We start from the raw sequence: 19,722 nt of genomic DNA, 5'->3' as shown, positions 1-19,722 counted from the left end.
ATACAAGTTGGATTCTTTTTTCCCACTGAATAGTCAGAATCCAAACCTGCCATCCAGAATGCTATGCTAGGGTATTCTGTAAGGGAAATAGACCGAGGCACTTTCTGCAGAAGGCCGAAAGCTGGCTGGGCAGACCAATACATGGGAGCCATTGGCGTGACCCAGCCCTTCAGCGGTTCAAACTGGCCGTTCGAACAGCTGTTTCTGATGCAGGGTGATCTGTGCCATGCGGGGCTCTGAGGGTGCTGTGCAGGATGGGGCTGTGTCCAGAAGCAGCTGGAGATACACATGAAAGTCTCAGAGAGGACACCTGAGTTTGTTGGAGGAGTAAGGCTTAGCCCCATGGATGAGATTTGAGCATCGCTCTCCGGGGGTGCCCAGCACTGAGGCACGGGGACTGGCTGGCCGGCAACGAGGCTGGAATATACACTGGGGTTTGGAAAGTGGGAGACGTCGCTACATGATAGTCTTCAGAGCTTCGCTCTCCAGAAAGGAGACATAATGTGAAGGAACGGGGAGCAATAACAGGACTGCGAGTTGAGGGGTGACATGATCGGATCTGTGTTAGAAATACTGGGTGGGAGGATCATCTGTACTCGGGGCGGGGGGAAGAATCGGGCAGAGCTGCCAGAGCACCGCCCCATGACTGTAGGAGAGAACGAGAAGGGAAGCAGGCGGGAGGAGAGAGCTGGCCGGCTGCGGTCCAGGGTGGACGCAGGCTCCCGCTGAGGACGACCTGGCTGTGGAATGTGGGCGAGGCGAAGGCATTCGAGATGAGACGAGGTTTCCGGCTTGAGGAATGGTGTGACCCCCCCTCCCCCAATAGGGCACAGAGGTCTGGGGAGGTGGTAAGGACATGATGTATTCACTTTGGGACCTGATGGACTGAGGATGGCTGAGACCTCCAGAGGGAGATGCTCACGACCATCCGGATGGGGAGACCTACTGGCACCCGTGAGTGGGAGCGTGAACCCCCACATTCCCGCTGAATCTGACCACCTGAATTCTCTGTTTCCAGTACTTCGTCTTCACGGGGGTGTTGGCCATGGTGACCTGTGCGGTGTTCCTCCGACTGAACTCGGTGCTGAAGCTGGCTGTGCTGCTCATTATGACGGCCGTCTACGCCCTGCTCACCGAGACCATCTACGCAGGCCTCTTCCTGCGCTACGACAAGCTGAACCACAGTGGACAGTAAGTCCACCGCCCTCGGACAGGGCTCGGCTGCAGTGGGGAGCGGGGGCGGGCACGGAAACCCGGGACCGACGGAAGATCCGTGTATTTCTCAACGCAGGCGCTAACTCCCCAGTCCAGGCAAAATCTCTAGTTCTCAGTTTTATCATTTACATTCATTACTGAATAATCACTGACTTCAAGTTCGGACCGAATCACGGCTCAGGTCTCCTCTAATCCCAATAATTTAGGACTCCTTCTCCTTTAACCGACCCAAGACTTACAGGGTGTGATTACAATTTGGCTGTAGCAATGTCGATACTAGTGGGCACTGTTCACTGAGCACCTACTATGACCTTTGCGTTTTATTACTTTTGAAGTGTGGAATAATACAAGAAAAGGAATAATGTCTTAGCCCAGATTCCTTAGAGAGCAGAGCCTGAGATGAGCCTAGAGTCCAAATGCAACCCCAGGGCAGCAGAGCGAGGAAAGGTCAGTGAAGAAAGGTAGGGGAGGCAGACACGACCTCCTGCCATAGTAGGCTGGCCACGGACCTCCTGCCATAGTAGGCTGGCCACGTAGCTGTGAAGAGAGTCAGGTGACGCCTTGCAAGATCCATTCATTTGGTCAGTTGAATAGGTAGTGAGCCGGGGAAAAGGATCTCACACAGAGGAGAGGGATTCGCTGCCTCCTTCTCCCTTCTTCCATTAGTCACAGTTCACCCTCTGGATGAACCTTCTGATGACAGCCCCAGGGGAAACCAGACGTCACACCTGCATTGTGGAGTTTCCTCTGAGCTGCAGGTGGCGGGAGCCAGATACTGAGCACGTGGCGATCGGCCTCGGGTGCGGGGCGATGAGGCTCCGGTGTGCCTGGCATATAGGTGATCGACACTGCTCATTCCCATCCCTCCCTCCTTCACAGGAGAAGCGCGGTTCTGCTTCTGTTGTGAGGTCTTGAGGAAAAGCTTGCAGTTAAATCGCTAAGCAGGGTCGTGAAAGGCAGCGTAATCCCAAGCACACTGCTGCCGACGTTCAAGTGCTTCTTCCTGACTCAGGGTCAATCACTGGTTAGTCTGTTATTGACTCACACTTTGCTATGAGCAGAGTTAAATTAATAAGGAACGGAAGCGCTGATTTAGCCTTGTCTCTCGCTGCATAAGAATCCGCAGGTCAATGGTCAGGGGCTGCTCTTGCTGTTGGGGATTTCAATATCACTGCAGGAGCGCACATGGATTCAGGAGCATTTCCACTGGTCGTTCCTGGGGGCCAAGTACCTGGGCAAGTACAGAGAACCTTGCACAGGGCAGGCTGGCTGCATCTCCGAGATGGTCCCAAAGATTTTAGACTGGTGTCGCCCTATCTATTCATGAGTCCCCCTCCAGAACCCCCCTGGCTCAGTGGATGACATTGAGCCCAAAACAGGTGAGACACCCTCAACCTCAATAATCTCATATGTCCCTAGAGATTCACCTTCCTCAGCATCCCCTGCAGGGAAGCACTATATCATGATGCTTCCAAGTACAAGTTTAGGAGTTAAACCACCTGGGTTCAAATCCCAGCCATCACCCAGCTGTGTGACCTTGAACAAATTCATTAAAGTGACATAACCTCTCTAAGCCCTGCTTTTCTCTTCTGTAAGGTGGGGATAGTATTCTTGAATTGTAGGAATATATAATAGATCAAATGAGATCAAACTTAGCACAGGCCTGGCATAGACTAAGTACTTAATTAATACTAACAATTATTATTAGCCACGCCCCCTATATACCACAAATGCTGCTGTTCTAGAAAGACCCTATTCTCATCTCTGGACTGCTCCTGCCTAACTGGTCTCCCAGCCTCCACTCTCAAGCCGCTCTCTTAAAGCCATCTGGTCAACTCATTATCCTTTTTAAAACCCTAAATGGCTTCCCATTGCCTCAAAGAATTAAAAGTTCAACCTGTTTATCAAGGACTTCAGAGCTCTTCCCAGTCTGACCCCCAGGGACTCCTCCAGTCTTATCACCATGTGTAGCCTGTATTCTAGTCATGAAAACCCAAACGAGCGTCTGCACATACTTCTGCCTGATAGGTCCATCTCCCTGACGATTTCCAGCCCATCATTCTCAAGGTCAACTCAAGGACAAGACCTCAGGGAAGCGCTCTTTGATTATTCCTCATTCTCAAATGCCCACTTGTAAATTGTGTTTCATTACCCTCGCTTCTCTGTGTTATAAACATTAATTTTCATGTCTTCTTTCATTGGGATAAGAGGTTTTGAGAGCAAGGGCCATTCCTCATGGTCTTGGCACTTAGTAGAAAGTCTGGCAGCAGGTGTTCAATGAAATATTTGTTGAATGAAACATGGAATGAATGAGTGACTGACAGAAATATTAGCTCATTAGGAATCACATTTCACCACGGACTCATAGTAAGCTAACTGTTGTCTATCTGCAACCCCTTCGATTTTTGCTCGCCAATGCCCATAAACCATGTGTACCATGCGTTCCCCATCCTGTAAGTACAATTTGCTTTTGGACTTAAGTGTCACAATGTTGCATACTAGGCCCTACAGATTCACAGATGAGTGAGACATTATTTCCACCTTCAAGGCGCTTAGGAGCAAACAAGTGCATGTAGGAGGGCATGATAGCCACTGTAGGAGCATCAGGAGATCTTGATGGACAGCCAGCCTTCACCACTCACAGAGCTGTGGGCTGGAGCGTGTCATTCAACATCAGTGGCTCAGTTTCTTTCTTGTTTTTTTTCTTTACTACAGTAAGGTTAATAGTATCTTCATTGTTGATATGGCAATTCTAGCAGGCAATATTGTTGTTAAAGAAAGTATGGCAGCTAATCGACACTTAGCAAATGCCGTCATTAGCATGGCCACAGAATAAAAAATACATTCAAATTGGCTGGTTTTCTTTAGGTTTCTTGGGGGAGGGAGAATGGGAAATAATAGCTGGACTAAACATTTGGCATCAGGTGCACGGTGGCTAAACCCCTGAACTTGGGGCCTGAAATGTGAGTTTTCATCCTGGCTTGGACACAGATCAGCTGTGTGACCTTGAAAAAGCAACTTCTCTCTGGGCCTGGTCTTCTCCCTATGAAAACTAACGGCTTGCGGAATATTATAGCATGTATGGTTCACTTAGTACAGAATAAAATGTGTCCATTGAACTCACATTATAAAGTAGTTGGTTGCATGACATTATTCCAGTATAAACCATACAATCCCAAATTTGTAAACATAAACATATTGTTGAAACAAGGGTAAAATGACATGTAATTGACCCCAAAATATTAACCATTGTTTTCTCTGGGTGGTAGGCTTAAGGACAACTTTTATTTTTCTATTTGTGAATTTTCATTAACTTCCAAACTCACTACAATTAGCATAAGTATTTCTATAGTGAGTAACACTCAAGTTAAATACTAATTTTTATGAGCTATCTGATAAGAATATCTTCAAAGATTGTGATAGCCCTGAAAATTACATTATCCTACATGTGTTTTCACTTCATTACTTTTTTTTTCTATTAATATAGGGAGATGGCAGTATTAATTCAATTATTTTATTAATACAAATAAATTAATTCAAAATTTTCTTTGTTTTAGTCTCTGCCACCCAATATCAAGCAAAGTATTATAATTTTGTTTATCTTTTAGCCATTTGGCTCCCTTTGGAAGTTTTCTAAATAACCATAAGCTACCAAAACAATAATAACATCAACAACAACAAAACAAAACAAAAAACACCCCAATTTCTTCTTAATTCAAATCACAATTCTTTCTGGATGTTCCTTGACTGGGCAGACTTACTCTGCATATTCTTCAGTCTACTTAGGCCATATTTTTTTCACCTGAAATACATCTTTGAGAAAGACTCGAAGACCATTCATAATTTTCTTTTACTTTTCTTCTCAATTTGACTTAGTCATCTCTCTCTCTCTCTCTCTCTCTCTCTCTCTCTCTCTCTCTCTCTCTTCTCGACCACTGCTTTCAGAATGATTTAAGAGGTATTTATGTTTCCTCTTGGAAGTACATTTTAAGTGCTAAATTTCTGGGCTTTAAAAAAGCATCTGTATCACAAAAAGAAGGGTATTTGAAGAGCCTGTCAGAGCAAGAGTTCGGGCCACATTCAGCAGTAGCTAAACAAATGACACTTCCCATGTGATCCAGCTATATTTCTTAAAGCACCACCATCAGGAGAAAGATTATGAGCTGGGAGCTCTGTGGGGTGGAGAGAGGAAAATGTGGGCCATGCACCATACCAAGCACATTATCAAGATATGCTCATTTAATCCTCCAATTACGGAGGTAAATGCTATTAGAGTCTTCCACAATGGGCAATGAACGGAAGCTCAGAGGTAGAGAGCAGCTTGTCCAAGGTCAAACAGCTGGTAACAGTAACAGAGCTGAGAGTGGAACCTGGGTCTGCTCTGTCATTATCATTTTTCAGGAGTCCCCAAACCTCAGGGGCCAGCAAATTAAGTAACACAGAGAAAAGGGTGGTACTAAAATATGTCTACCCCCCCCACACACACACACACAAAATAAGCACTGTAGTGACTGTGAGTGAATGCATGAATAAATGAGTGAGTGAATGAGTGAGTGTATGAATGAATCCTGGTCCTAAAATGCTGGATGACAGTATGGGGCTCAGAGTCCAACACTCTTTGTTTCAGCACTGATTGTTGTGGACAGCTCCAACAGAGCTGAGCATTTTTGCCTGCTCACTGCCTGTGGCCTCAAACTTCATGTGACATTTACTTATCGTCCCTACTCTAGAGGCGTGTGAACCACTAGATAAGTAAGATATGTCCCATACCTATAACAGCCCACCCCACCTTTACGTCCCAAGACTTGCCATCCTTTAAGACTAAGCTTTTGAGTCTTCCCTGAACATCCAACCCAAGCTACATTCTCTTCATTCCCATGGCAACAAGGATGTATCCCTACTATGGAGTATGTGGTTACAAAATTATCTGTCTATTTGATTCTCTTTTTTTTAAATAGACTCCTTTGAGGGCAAAGACAATGTGCCTTCTTCATTTCTGTATCCCAGCATGTGCCTGGCACACAGTAAATGCTCAATAATTATGTCCTTTGCTGGGGCTATAGAAAAGAAACACAATAAGGAGTATCATCTATTATTAGCATCTGATCTCCAGGATAAAAAACAGATGGAACTAGAAATTCATAAATCTGAATACCTCCCCAAGAGAAAGCATATTTCCATTCCTAAGTCCACATTCTACCTGGAGAACTTAACTGGGCCCTGTATAAGCATAAAGCTTGGCAAGAAGCTGGTCTTAGAAGCTGGACTCATACCCCCATTTCCCTGAGCCCCCTGCTACTCCAGCTAGTCTCCAGCAAGAACATATAAGGAAAAGCTGGAGACTGCCCGGGGGGCAGCCATATGAACGCTCGCTACTCCTCCCTCTAAACACGGCGTCTCATCTGTGATGGCTCCATTGCATCCTTAAGCCATACTAGAGTTAAATTACTTTGAGTGCGTTCTGAGTTTTTGTGTGCTTGTGACTGGGAGGCAATAAAACAAGGGAGTAACATGATCTAGCCTTAGTCATAAAAAATACTCTAGCCCTGGCTGGTTTGGCTCAGCAGTAGAGCATTGGCCCACGGACCAATGAGTCATGGGTTTGATTCTGTCCAAGGGCACATGCCTCAGTTGTGGTTCATCCCCAGCCCTGGTTAGGGTCATGCAGGAGGCAACCAGTCGATGTGTCTCTCTCACATTGATGTTTCTCTCTCTCTCTCTCCTTCTCTCTCTCTTTCTCCCTCCCTCCCTCCTTCCCTCCCTCCCTCCCTCCTTCTCTCCCTCCCTCCTTCTCTCCCTCCCTCCTACTCTATCTGAAGATGAATGGAAAATACCCTCGAGTGAGGATTAAAAAAACAACTCTGGCAGCCATATTAAAAAATAGACTGTAGACAGTAACATTAAGGGGCTATTGGGAACCATGGTAACTGAACCCAGGTGGTAGAGGTAGAGATGGAGAGAAGTGAGCATCTATTTTGGTGGAAGAGTGGATGGATCGGGATAACAGTGGTGATGCTTGACTTCTAGTTTTGGTTGTGGTTTTGGCTCAAGCACTTGGTGAATGGATGAGGGGTAATTGCCTGATGTAGAGACACCTGAGGGATAAAACAGGAGGTGATGGGAAGCAAGTCACAACATCCACAGAAATGACTTGTCTAGTCTAGAGCATTGTTATTTGGGTTTTGGTTTTGGTCTTCTTCAGCCTGTGGAAGCCTGTCAGGGGGAACTGTTTATTTCCATGAGACACCTGTGCTCACATTCAAAGCCTGACATTGCTTCCACCAAACTCTCTGCCTCCTGGCCCAGGTGTCCTGAGAAAGGCTTCATACGGCACCAGAATGAAAGAGGAAGCATTTAGAATCAAACAAGGGATTCCCTGGCCTTCTTCTGAAGTTGATGGCTGAAAATCACATCAGCATTTAAATATACACTGGCCACTGCAGGCTGCCCTCCAGTTTGGGGTTCTAGAGAGCCCAGGACAGGTCGGGTCAGCAGCCTGCACCCCCAGAGGGGAGTGTTGGGGGTTCACTCCAGCACAAGATGACCCAATGGGACTGAGCCTTTGTTGGAATCATTGAAAGATACAAGAATTGGAATCTGGGTAACAACAGTGTCCTACTCATAGACTTGATGTAAGAATTCAAAATTGATGGAATCAAAACAGCGTCCAGTTGACTGAATTGATATAAAATGTAAGTGTGAATCTTACAGCACTTAGAACAGGGCCTGGCACAGAGCAAGCATTCAATCTGTCTCTCAAACAGGGTAACTTTTAAGAAAAAAAGAGGGGAATCCCTGTCTTCACATGAAGTTTTATGACAAGAAAGTATAAGAGCTCTTTGAAATCTAGAAAGAGTGTCCTGCAAGTACATTTTTTCCCAATATTATTTTGTATCAGTTTCAGGTGTACAGCATAGGGGTTAGACAATCATGTGCTTTACAAAGTGACCCCCCCCAATATTTCCCAAACCCATCTGGCACCATACATAATTATTAAAGTATTATTGACTATATTCTCTATGCTGTGGTTTACATCCCCATGACTATTCTGTAACTACCAGTTTGTACAGTGATACCTCGGTTCTCGAACGCCTCGGATTTCGACCAAATCGGTATTCGACCAGGAGATTCGAGAAACTTTTGTCTTGGAATCCGAACAAATATTTGGAACTCGAACTTCCGAGATGAGCCGAGTTGAGCCGAATGGCGTTCATTCGGCCCAGCGCGCCTTGCTTGCGTCACCAGTGTGAGTGCAGAGAGTCACGCTTTGTGGAGAGAGTCACGCTTTACACTGAATTTAACCCTTAGACATACTGTACACTTTTATTTCTTGTTGAGACTTATGTTTTTCTACATATTATATACAAATTAGGCCAGTAAATAGGCATTTTCTGGGGCTTGGAACGAATTAATCCAGTTTCCATTATTTCCTATTGGGTTTCATGGCTTCGGTTCTCGAACAATTTGGTTCTCGACCGTCCTCCTGGAACGAATTATGTTCGAGAACCAAGGTATCACTGTACTTCTAAATCCCGTTACCTTTTTCACCCAGCCCCCCAGCCCCCCTCCAACAACCATCAAAATGTTCTCGGCATCTTTGAGAGAACACTTCATTATTAATGTGAGTGCACTGTCTAATGCTAGACTCTAGAATCGTCCACCAGGTATGACCTAGGTGACCGCATGCCCTTGGGGTCAACTGATTTCTGAATTAGCCTACGTGAAAACTCCCGGAGCTGGCCCTAGCACCTAGTGGGAGCTCAGAAAACAACTGCTTCTTTCTTTCTATCCCTCTCCTGTCTGAACCTTTTTCCTATCAAGTGTACTTCAAGTCCCTCCGTGGTTGCCATTTGCATTTCTTCTTCCAACAGAGATTTCCTGGGGACCAAGGAGGCATCGCTGCTGCTGATGGCCATGTTCCTCCTTGCTGTGTTCTACCATGGACAGCAGGTAATGGGACCTTTTGCTCTGACTACCTTTGGTTGCCTGGCATCTTCCATCACCATAAAACTGCCTCTTGTTTGCAGCAACTGACTGTTAGCTGCTCGCAGCAAGTTGTGATTCTTAACGAATCAATTCCTAACACAGACTACAGGACAAAGAACTAAGCTGGAGAAGACTTGGTAAACAATGTGGTTTTGACTCCCTTTAGGTTTAGCTCTTTCAAAGAGACCACTGTCCTTAAAAAAAACACAACACAGAGCTTTCGACTTCTGCTTGAGGGAAACAGATCTCTCCCAGTTCTGTGGCCTGGATGAAATGGTTGCTATCAAAGTTGTGTGTGTAAACATTCAGGTGTCAGGATCAGCAGAGCCAGGGTTCTAATCCCACCTCTGCCTCTCAGCAGCTTGTGGCCTTGGGCAAGTTGCCTACCTCCCTGAACCTCAGTTGCCTCATTTCTAAAATGCGGGAGGAACACCTAAGCGGGGCTGTTTTGAAGAATCTTTTCTTCGTTTTTGAGTGCAGCGTTTTGATCACTGCCTTACGTGAGTACAGGAAGCGTTTCGTGACTGATGTGCCGTGAGCAGATAAAGCACCCACTATATGGATGCCAGGATCTGGGTGGGCACTGTGGATGGCATGGTACAAAACCCCATCCCTGGCCCCAAAGTTCCCATCTCCTGGGGGAGAGCAGACCCCAAATAATGCCACAGGGGGGTGCTATGTGTGGATCAGGCTGTCCAAGGACTTCAGGAGTTGGAGGAACATCATACCAGGCTTCACCCCAGAGGTGTCACCCGCTGTCCCCAGTAGGACATCTCCATGTGAATTTAGACCATGAATTCGGCAATGTCCGTCCCCTTGGGGGGACTTTCCCGGCAAAACCAGACACTGCTGGCTCCACAGCTTCGTCCTGGTCCCTGTCCACCTTTCTTTGGTCTGTGCACACTTCAAAAAAAGTAACTAGAAAAGGAGAAAAACAAAATAGCCAGAGCAGAAATAGAAACAGATCACTGAGAAGTCACCATGGAAACGGGGAGGTAATGAACCCTGAGAAACCAGGGATGAAACAGCCCCAAACCCCAAGAACCTAGAGATGCATAAATAAATTATTTTTAATAAAGGGGACGGTAAAATGTAGGCACAGGGGAGAAAAGAGTAACATAGAACTTGGCAAGCGAAGACAAGGGGGAAAGAGTTCATATGTATCAAGTTCCTGCTAAGTGCCTGGCACGTGACCTCTAGTATCTCATTCAGTCAAACGTCCACAGCCCGGAGTGGTAGTCATTATCAACCCTGTTTTACAGAAGGAGAAAGTAAGGTTGCTCAGCTAGGAAGTGAGAGAACTCGATCTCAAACCCAGCCCTGTCTCCCAAGCCCCCCCCCCTTTTTTTTTAAATCCTCACCCGAGGACATTTTTGCATTTATCTTCAGATAGAATTGGGGTGGGGGGGAGAGAAACGTCAATGTGAAAGGGACACATCAACTGGTTGCCACCCACACAACCCCAACCAGGGCCGGGGACGAACTGCAACCGAGGCATGTGCCCTTAGCAGGAACCGAACCCGGGTCTCTCTGGTCCGCGAGTTGACGCTCTAACCACTGAGCCAAACCAGCCAGGGCCCTTCCACTCTAAGTGAAGAGGACCGGAGAGCATGCGTCTCATAGCAACACAGTGCCCCAGGGCTGGCAATCCTGCCGCACAGCCACAGCGCTGACTTGTTTTTCAACTTTAGCTGAATTGATGGTGAAACAATAAGCCGAGTGTCCAAGTGGAGCCACTCCCCGCATTCCTCTATTTAGGTCTCTCGACTCTGTGCGAGCCGGGGTCACGTCTTGCACGTCTCAATGGCTTCCAGTTACAGGGGACAGCTCCTGAGGCTGACATGCCAATGACAACCCATTGGAGGGCCACGAAGACACGGTCAGATGAGGCAATTCTGAGAAGAACATACGCACATTCCAGCAGCCAGGCTTCAACCGACAAGTGCGAAATCCTTAGAGAAAGTTGAGGGAGGTGGAGTTCAAAGGGAAGGGCCTCGCCCCACAATGAGGAAGATGTCCCTGTGTCCTGTCCCCTGAGGAATGGCTGCACGCCACGCCCCGTCCCGCCACGCCCCGCCACGCCCCTGCCTCAGCACGTGTCTAACACTCCTACTGAACCTATTCCATCCTCTACCGTCCTGGGAGAGCAGGTCACCTACTCACCTTAGGAGTGTGTATTGCCCTGGCTGGTTTGGCTCAGTGGTTAGAGTGTCGGCCCATGGACCGAAGGGTCATGGGCTCAATTCCAGTCAAGGGCACATACCTGGGTTGCAGGTTAGCTCCCCAGCCCCAGCCAGGGTCATGCAATAGGGAACTAATCGATGTGTCTCTCTCACATTGATGTTTCTCTCTCTCCCTCTCCCTCCCTCCCTTCTACTCTCTCTAAAGAAATCAATGGAAAAATACCCTTGGGTGAGGATTAACAAAAAATAATAATAATTTAAAATGTAAAAAAAAGAGCTCTGGCTGGTTTGGCTCAGCGATTAGAGCATCGGCCTGCGGACCAATGAGTTGTGGGTTCGATTCTGGTCAAGGGCACGTACCTCGGTTGCGGTTTGGTTCCCAGCCCTGGTTGGGGTCATGTGGGAGGCAACCAATCGACGTGTCTCTCTCACTTTCTCACTTCTCCCTCCCACTCTATCTGAAGATAAATGGAAAAGTATCCTTGGGTGAAGATTAAAAATAATAATAATAAATTAAATAAAATAAATAAAGAGTGTGTATAAAGTAAGAGTATAGAAGTGCAGTGAGGGTCTGAGTATGTAAATGACATCCGATATCTTACTTTTTTATTTTTAACATTCAGAAGACTTTGAAGTTCCACGATCACACCCCATAACTGCAGCAGTTTTGGGTACAGGTTTGGAGTGGAGACAATGCTCAGACCCAACCCTGCCACCTAGTAGACTTCCAGTAATTTACTGAACTTGCACAATGGGTATGATAATAACAGGTCCTGTGGGGTTGTTGCAGTACCAAGAGACTGTAACTCTAACACACTTATCCTAGTACTTTGCACAGAGTACAAGCTCGAAAATGGGAGTTTTCATAGTTTACTTTGAAAACAAGCAGGGAAAGCATTGTTAGCCATCTGGTCCCAAGGAAGGAGCAGAGACTCAGGTCACGGGAGGTTACAAAGCCAGGAAGGAAAGCCAGACAGAAAGGGGTCTATTCTCTTCCCACCACGTGCTGCCCCTGTTAGGAGAGGCTCCTGCAGAATGACGTCAGGGCAGGTGTCATCTATTCATAGCGTCTGTCCCGTCCTGTTCTTCCTGATCAAGCCTGTCCAGTCCTGGGTTTGCCACCTGCTTCCACGGTTCCCCTGGGTGACTCCGAGGCCCCCTCTGTTTGTCAGGACCGCCCATTGGCGCCTGGCACTCGGACGCCTCCCGGCGGGAGCACTGTAACTATGCCTCTCCCGAGTGACGGAGGCGGTTACATAATAACTGACGAGCTGGGAGATTTCACTTGACACATGTGTGGAGGAATATGCCCAACACCCTCCTCCCCAGGCAGGGGGATGTTCTGAACGTCGGACAGGAGAGCAGACAAGGCACCTCCCGCCTCGTGCCCCTTCCCTTGCAGACCTGAGGTTTGGGCTTTGCTCGGCATCTCTGTTTATGGCAGAGGAAGCCACACCTGGGGACAGATTGTTGAGGTCACATCATCAGTCACTCACTGACTCCTGGGTCTGACAAAGGTAGGCACTGGGATCGTGCCGCTTAGAAAGAGCCCCGGTCTCGGAACCACATATTCTTAGGCGTGAGTCCCAGTAACGCCACTGGATGAGCGGGGACGTTGAGAGACTCAAGCTCATTCTTCATTTATTTTCTTTTTTTACTTATAAAATGAAAAGGACAGTAGTGACCTGCCAAGAGTTGGACAACAGCTGCATGAGGTCGTGGATACAGAGCGAAGGGGTTAAGAGCCACCGCTGGAGTCAGATGCCCCGAGTCGAGTGCCTCTGTCTGTGAGGAGTTGGGCAATTGGCTTCTCAGTCTTCCCATTTAACCCCAGTACATCCTAGTAATCTCCTTGCTGTCTGCTATGTAAAGCTGTTCCAGGCTAGCACATTTTCTTCCCTAAATTTCAGCCTTTTCTGCAAAGGGCATAAGGTGGTTTGGGTAGAAATTGGTACGCTGAGATCCCAGTCTGGACACAGGGAGTTCTTGTTGATTCTCGGACTTAACTTCAGCGGGCAGAGCTGGGCAATGTCCACACACATTAGGAGTTTGGGCTTCTCTTCATAGCCAGGACTATATGCTTTTCACTTAACCTCATCAACCTTATATCATTATCCTTCCTCCCTCCTCCCAAATCCCGGTTCTCGGTGACACCGACACACACTCATCTGTTTTGGCCTACATTCCCAAACAACAGTCTAAGAGTAACAACACGAACACTACCATCTACAGCAGGATGGCTATACACAGTTTTAATATTCTTTGTTTGTTTGTTTTTTAAAGATGTTTTAAATTTATTTTTAGAGAGAGAGGAAGGCAGAGGGAGAGAGAGAAACATCAACGTGAGAGCAGAGCATCGGCTGGCTGCCTCCTGCACACCCCCCACCAGGGATCAAGCCCGCAACCCAGGCATGTGCCCTGACCAGAATCCGACCCAGGAACCTTTGGGACGCAGACCACGCCCGTCTACAGCACACTGGCCAGGGCTGAAGATTACCTTTGAGCTCTTGTCATCCTCCGAGTGTTCCCCTCTATGAATGTGTCATCAAATCATTGTGCTTTATATATCAATGGTAGCCTACTATACATGCTTTTCTCCAGCTCAGGGACAGCCCTTCAAAGTACAGAGACATAGTCCTCGTTTCTTTTTATAGCTGCAAACACTAGTTCGTTCAGCCAATAGAATGAACACTTGAGTTGTTTCCAGCTTTTGCTATTCCTGGTCCCACTGAAGACAGAACCTGCTGTCTCTGTCTTTTCGCACATCTGCGACCCACTGAGACGTTCACATAAGACGAAGGAAAGGAGAGGGCTGGAGGTTTTAAACCCTTGAATCGAGCATCCAACCATGTGCTTCCCGGAGGGGCACACTGTTCATTTCAACAGTTAAAGACTTGGAAAGAATGACATCCCCACAGCTCTGGGAATAGGTGAGATTCTTCAGAAAGGAAGCTGCCCACGCGCCACACAGGGGAGCCAGGCCAAGAGGGAGCGAATGTGTATTGAGGACCTACTATGTGCCCCATGCTTATCTCTGACTTCCTGTGTGGTTCCTATCCCAGTCTTGCGTGGTCACTGTGTTCCTCCTACCTTCAGAGATGAAGCCCAGGTCACAGTGTGGGAAGTGGGACCAGGGTGCTAAGCCGTATTTGTCTCACAACTAAAAGCACAACCCTGCCATTATGAGCTCAGTCATTTTTCTTTGTCACCTAGTGATCACGAGCTCAGACTCCGGAGCTGGACTCCGGAGTTACGCCCAAATCCTGGCTTCCCCACTAACTAGTGTGTGACGTTGGCCATGTTTGTTCATTTTCTCATCTGTAAAATAAGGATCGATCATAATAATGCCTATCAGCATTTTTTGTTTTTTTTTTTATCCTCACCCGAGGACATTTTTCCATTTTTTGTTCAGACAGAGTGGGAGGGAGAGAGAGGAAGAGAGAGAGAGAGAGAGAGAGAGAGAAATATCGACGTGAAAGAGACACATCAAGTGGCTGCCACCCTCACGACCAACCAGGGCCGGGGACAAACTGCAACCAAGGTACGTGCCCTTAGCGGGAACCGAACCCAGGTCTCTCTGGACTGCAGGCCAACGCTCTAACCACTGAGCAACTGGCCAGGGCCCTATCAGAATTTTTATATAAATGAAAGGAGCAAAGATATGTATATTTCTTAGAACAATTCCTGGAATAATAATAAGCACCATCTGAGTGTTAGCGGGTTTGATTATTATAACTTCTTTGTTGCATCAATAAATATTGATTGATCACCTGCCCTGTGCCAAGCAGGTGGCTACATGGTAAGGATGTAATGTTGAGCAGGGGAAAGGACCCCTACTCTGCACCTGCAAACTAGTAGAAAATTTGACCGTGATAAAATAATCACACAAACAATTGTAAAATTACAGGTGCCATAGTGCTAGCAAGGGGATGAACAATCCAATCCTCTGAAATCCAATCCTCTGATCTCCTGCTATCAGGCAAAATGCCTCCCAAAATGTTCAGATGGGGCTCTGTCTGGTTCGTGAAGGGTTCCTGAGCAGCTTCCTCGCCGGCCGCACGAGCCTGAAGCCTGTACCCAGAGTCTTTCTGCTCGTGTCTCCTTCCCCCCCCCCCTCCCCCTGCACTGCAGCTGGAGTACACAGCCCGCCTGGACTTCCTGTGGCGCGTTCAGGCCAAAGAGGAAATCAACGAGATGAAGGAGCTGCGGGAGCACAATGAGAACATGCTGCGGAACATCTTACCCAGCCACGTGGCCCGCCACTTCCTGGAGAAGGACCGAGACAACGAGGTGAGCCCGGGCTCGTCTGGGCGGGGAGAAGGGGTGGCAGTGGCTGGGGTGAGTTGGACACATGGATCCCAAGCTCTGGGAGAATTCCACTGTCCTCCTGTGAGCATGTGACAACGGAGACCATGTCTACCACATGGTGCCAGGCCACCCAGACTGCCCAGCACTGTGACACTTGCACGCAGTCTCTGCAGCCTCACGCCCCACCTCTGTAAGATGGACATACTAAGACATCCATTGCAAGACCACATTGGAATTGCAAAGATTTATATAGTGAGTGCACATATTTTAAATTACGGACGTACAATTTCCAAGAATGCATATATATAATTTAAAAGAATTTTAAACACAGTTTTAAAAAGATATTCATATACCCATATTCGTAGTAGTAGTATTCACCATAGCCTAAAGGTGGAAGCAGACCAGTGTCCAGCTGGTTTGATGAAATGTATAAACAAAATGTGTAATACACATGGAATATTAGGCAGCCTTCACAAGGAAATTCTGACACATGCTACAACATGGGGACTCCTGAAGCTGCTCAGTGAGGTGAGCCAGTCACAGAAGGACAAGTACCGTGTGGCTCCACTTCCCTGGGTATCTAGGAGTCAGATTCACAGAGGCAGGAAGTAGAATGGTGGTGGCCAGGGGCTGGGGGACAGACGGTAAGGGGAGTCAGTGTTTAATGGGGATGGATCCAGTTTCGCAGGATGAAGAGTTCTGGGGATGGACGGTTGTCATGTGAATGTACCTAGTACCGTTGAAATGTATCTAAAAATGGCTAAGGTGGTCAGTTATGTTATATGTACTTGATCACAATTTTAAAAATAACTCAATGTTATAATAAAAATACATATTGTTTATACATAGATATGTGTGTGTATATAGATAGTTTCCTAGCACAGTGCCTACCATGTAGTTGGTACTCACAAATGCCTTTATTACGTCCAATGGTTTTTGTTATTATATTATGCCTGAAGGGTCGCTCAGAGAACTGCATCCAGCCACCTGTACTGTTTTCCTTCTCTGAGCCTTGCTTAGCAGTGAGCATCTCAGAGAACCACGTGCCTTGGCCTCTGTTCTGATCAGGCACCAGCCTGGGCACCGCAGTAAATAAGCAGCCACATGCCTAGAGCACAGTCCGATGTGGGTAGGGACAGGGGTCCTGACTGATGTAATATCTTTCCTCACCTTACAAATGGATTCAGTGAGACTCAGAGAGGTCCAGTAACTTGTCAGAAGTCACAGAGTTCCCAGCTGGAGGCACAGGGTAACTCCTTGGGAAACCCCGGGAGTGGGGGGGGCAGTCTGATGAAGGACCCAGGCTTGAAGGACACGGGCTGAAGCAGCATCAGTCACGCAGCCACTGGGGCTGCCTTGTCATGTGACGGACTTAATTGTTGGAAGAGAAGGCCCGCGGCTCCTCAGTAGTCTGTAGGGTTTACTCGGCAGCCCCTGTGGTATTGGGAACAGCTGTGGACAGCTGCCGGGTTGCGGGAAGAGCCTCGTGGGTCCGTGGACTCAACGAGCCAGGTCAGAAGTGGGCCACGGAGGGAAGCATGTTGGAAATTGGCCGAGTGACGTTCTGAGACCCTCCAGCCAATGGGAACTATGGAAACTGTCAGCTAATCATCTCTTTTCCCGAAGTAGATTTTGGTGGCAGTGGACCGGCTGTCTTGAGGGAGGAGAAGGCACTTCCATCCCGGCAAATGCCCCCCGGGCCAGTCACTCGGCAGGCATGCGCTCATTTAATTCTCACAGTGACCCGGAACGGCTGCTCTTTTACTCCATCTCGCAGATGAGACAGAATCTCGGAGGAAATAGCTCAGCTCCTCCATAGGATAAAAGTAAAAAGATCAGAGAAAGCTTTCTGGAAGGTCCCCAATTGCACTCTGACTGATGAATGAGGAGATAACCATTTGTTCCACAGTCCTCAGGAAGACATGGATTCGCACCTGCTATGCGTTGGCACCTGGGCACCGGGCACCTGCATTCCAAGCAGAGAGGATGGTGTGCTGAAGCACAGAGGGCAGAGGACGCTTGGTGTGAGCTGGCTGCACCGTGTGGCCAGGACACAGTGAGGAAGCTGGGGTGCCGGGACCCAGCTGCAGAAGCAGGCAGGGGCCAGGTCAGGAAGAGACCACTGTGCCCTACCGATGGGCAGGAACCAATATGGTGATGTGGAGTCAGTCTTGAAGGGATGCTTAGCTGTGTACAGCTGACTGGTGGACAGATGCCTGGCCAGGTTGCAACCCTCAGCCTTTGGCCACAGAAGGGCAACTTTGAGCGAAGCAGAGTCCCTTTTCCAGGGACCTGAGTAACAGCAAATATTTACATGGCAGGGGCTGTGCAATAGGCATCATAATAGAACCATACAAGGTCCCAGGACACACCTGGTGAACAGACAAGTACTTCCCATCACCCAGCTTACATTCAAACGGGGGCAGAGATAACAACCAAGCACAGAAACACACGAGGGCACTTCCTGTTGTGATCGGTGCTCCGATGGGCAGGCACAGGTCACCTGCTCGTCAGTGACTAACAAGGGCAGGTGTGGTCAGGGGGAACCACTCAGTGGCTGGTTGGCTGGTTAGCTGGTTGGTTTGCTCATTTGTTTTAATTTGTGGATTGGATGCCTCGAGTCATGGAACAGGCTCTCCAATGTATCCACCTGTATCCGCCACTTATGTTACATAAAGACATCTGGGTTTGTGTCCCTTGCCTTAGGAGAGAACTAGGTGAGACCTACGGGGTCCCTTTCCTATCCAGGCTGCCACAGGAAGACCATGGAAAGAAGCCAAGCAGATGAGTGACCAGCAGATGAAGGGCCCGAGTTCAAGAGCTGCTTGAACAGTCAGCTCTTGAACTCGGGCCCTGCAGGGTCTGGCAGATCAAGGCACTGCCCACCATCCTCAGCGGATGAAGTTCTCTGGAATTAGGCTCCGACCAGGTTTCTCCAAGGCTCCCTCGGGTCAGGGGCTTTGTTGCAAGAGCTTGACAAAGCCAAGAAAGCAGAGAGAATGTAGGTACGCGCCGACCACAACCACCAGGAGCGGATGGAACGCAGGAGCCCTCCGAGAAAAACCCGAGGACAACGGGGAGGACAGCTGCTGTTCCATCAACACAGCACACGACAGGGATCTGGGACCAGTGGGGAGGAGCAGGAGCACCCCGGCCTCACCCGAAGGACGGGAGCAAACCAAGGATGCTGAGACTCCAGGTCATCACCTGTCTCCAGGCCAAACCCCTACTGAGCAAAACAAATGGCAGGTTCAGCCTTAAAGCCTGTGTAAGACATGTTCCATGAAATGTCTTATCATGCTTATTTGAAGCTTTAAAAATATTTTAAAAGATCACATTCAACCAGAAAGTTTTTACCTTGCCTAGAGAATTTTCACCCTAGGATGAAGTCCCCTTTACTGAGCACCTACGTTGTGCCAGGTACGGAGACAGGCCATTGAGGAACATGACCTTTCGTTTTGTTCACAACCTGAAGAGGAGCTTTGTCAAGCCCATGCTACGGATGAAGAGACGGGGGCTCAGAGAGGTCCAGGGCATACTTGGCTTTATTTCAGCAAAGCCGGACTCAAATCCAGTCCCTTGGATTTTTTCCGTCTGGGCCACACTGCCCCCTGACCATGCCGCTCCCCACGCCGGCCCTGGGAATGTGGCGAGATGAGGATGTATGTGTGTACGTGTATGTGTGTGTGGCGGGGGCTTATACTCTGCAGTATTTAGAAGAATTTGAGATACGTGCATGTAAACATGAATGTACATGTGGAAGAATTGGGTGTTGGTGTGTGTCTGTGTGTGCATGTACCTGTATAGGAGAAAGACAGGCAGAAGACAGAGTAGTGTCATATGAGCAGCGGCGACAGGGGCAGAGGCAGGATGGCTGGAACCTGCAAAAACTCCCAATTTCATGCTCCGTTACTGTAAGAGGCATTTTTAGCTTCTCCTCTTGCCACTGAGCTGAACTATGATGCAAACTCCTGGAAATCTGATTGGGGGACATCTGTGAGTTTGGGTCCCCGCTATCACAGGGTCACAG

General features: G+C 48.1%; 1 protein-coding gene across 2 annotated transcripts in view; it reads left to right on the top strand.

Moving 5' to 3' along the window:
* Window positions 1-19,722, top strand: part of ADCY8 (adenylate cyclase 8) — a 158,925-nt gene that overhangs the window by 123,609 nt on the left and 15,594 nt on the right. For both annotated transcript variants that reach the window (XM_036263950.1, XM_036263951.1), the window contains 3 exons: window positions 1,019-1,191; window positions 9,087-9,165; window positions 15,516-15,674. In XM_036263950.1, coding sequence (XP_036119843.1) covers window positions 1,019-1,191; window positions 9,087-9,165; window positions 15,516-15,674 — 411 coding nt within the window. The remainder of the gene's footprint in view (window positions 1-1,018; window positions 1,192-9,086; window positions 9,166-15,515; window positions 15,675-19,722) is intronic.

The sequence above is a fragment of the Molossus molossus genome, unplaced genomic scaffold, assembly GCF_014108415.1.
Source record: "Molossus molossus isolate mMolMol1 unplaced genomic scaffold, mMolMol1.p scaffold_m16_p_16, whole genome shotgun sequence".
In the NCBI taxonomy this organism is placed as follows: Eukaryota; Metazoa; Chordata; class Mammalia; order Chiroptera; family Molossidae; genus Molossus; species Molossus molossus.
This window is presented reverse-complemented; position numbering and strand designations above follow the sequence as displayed.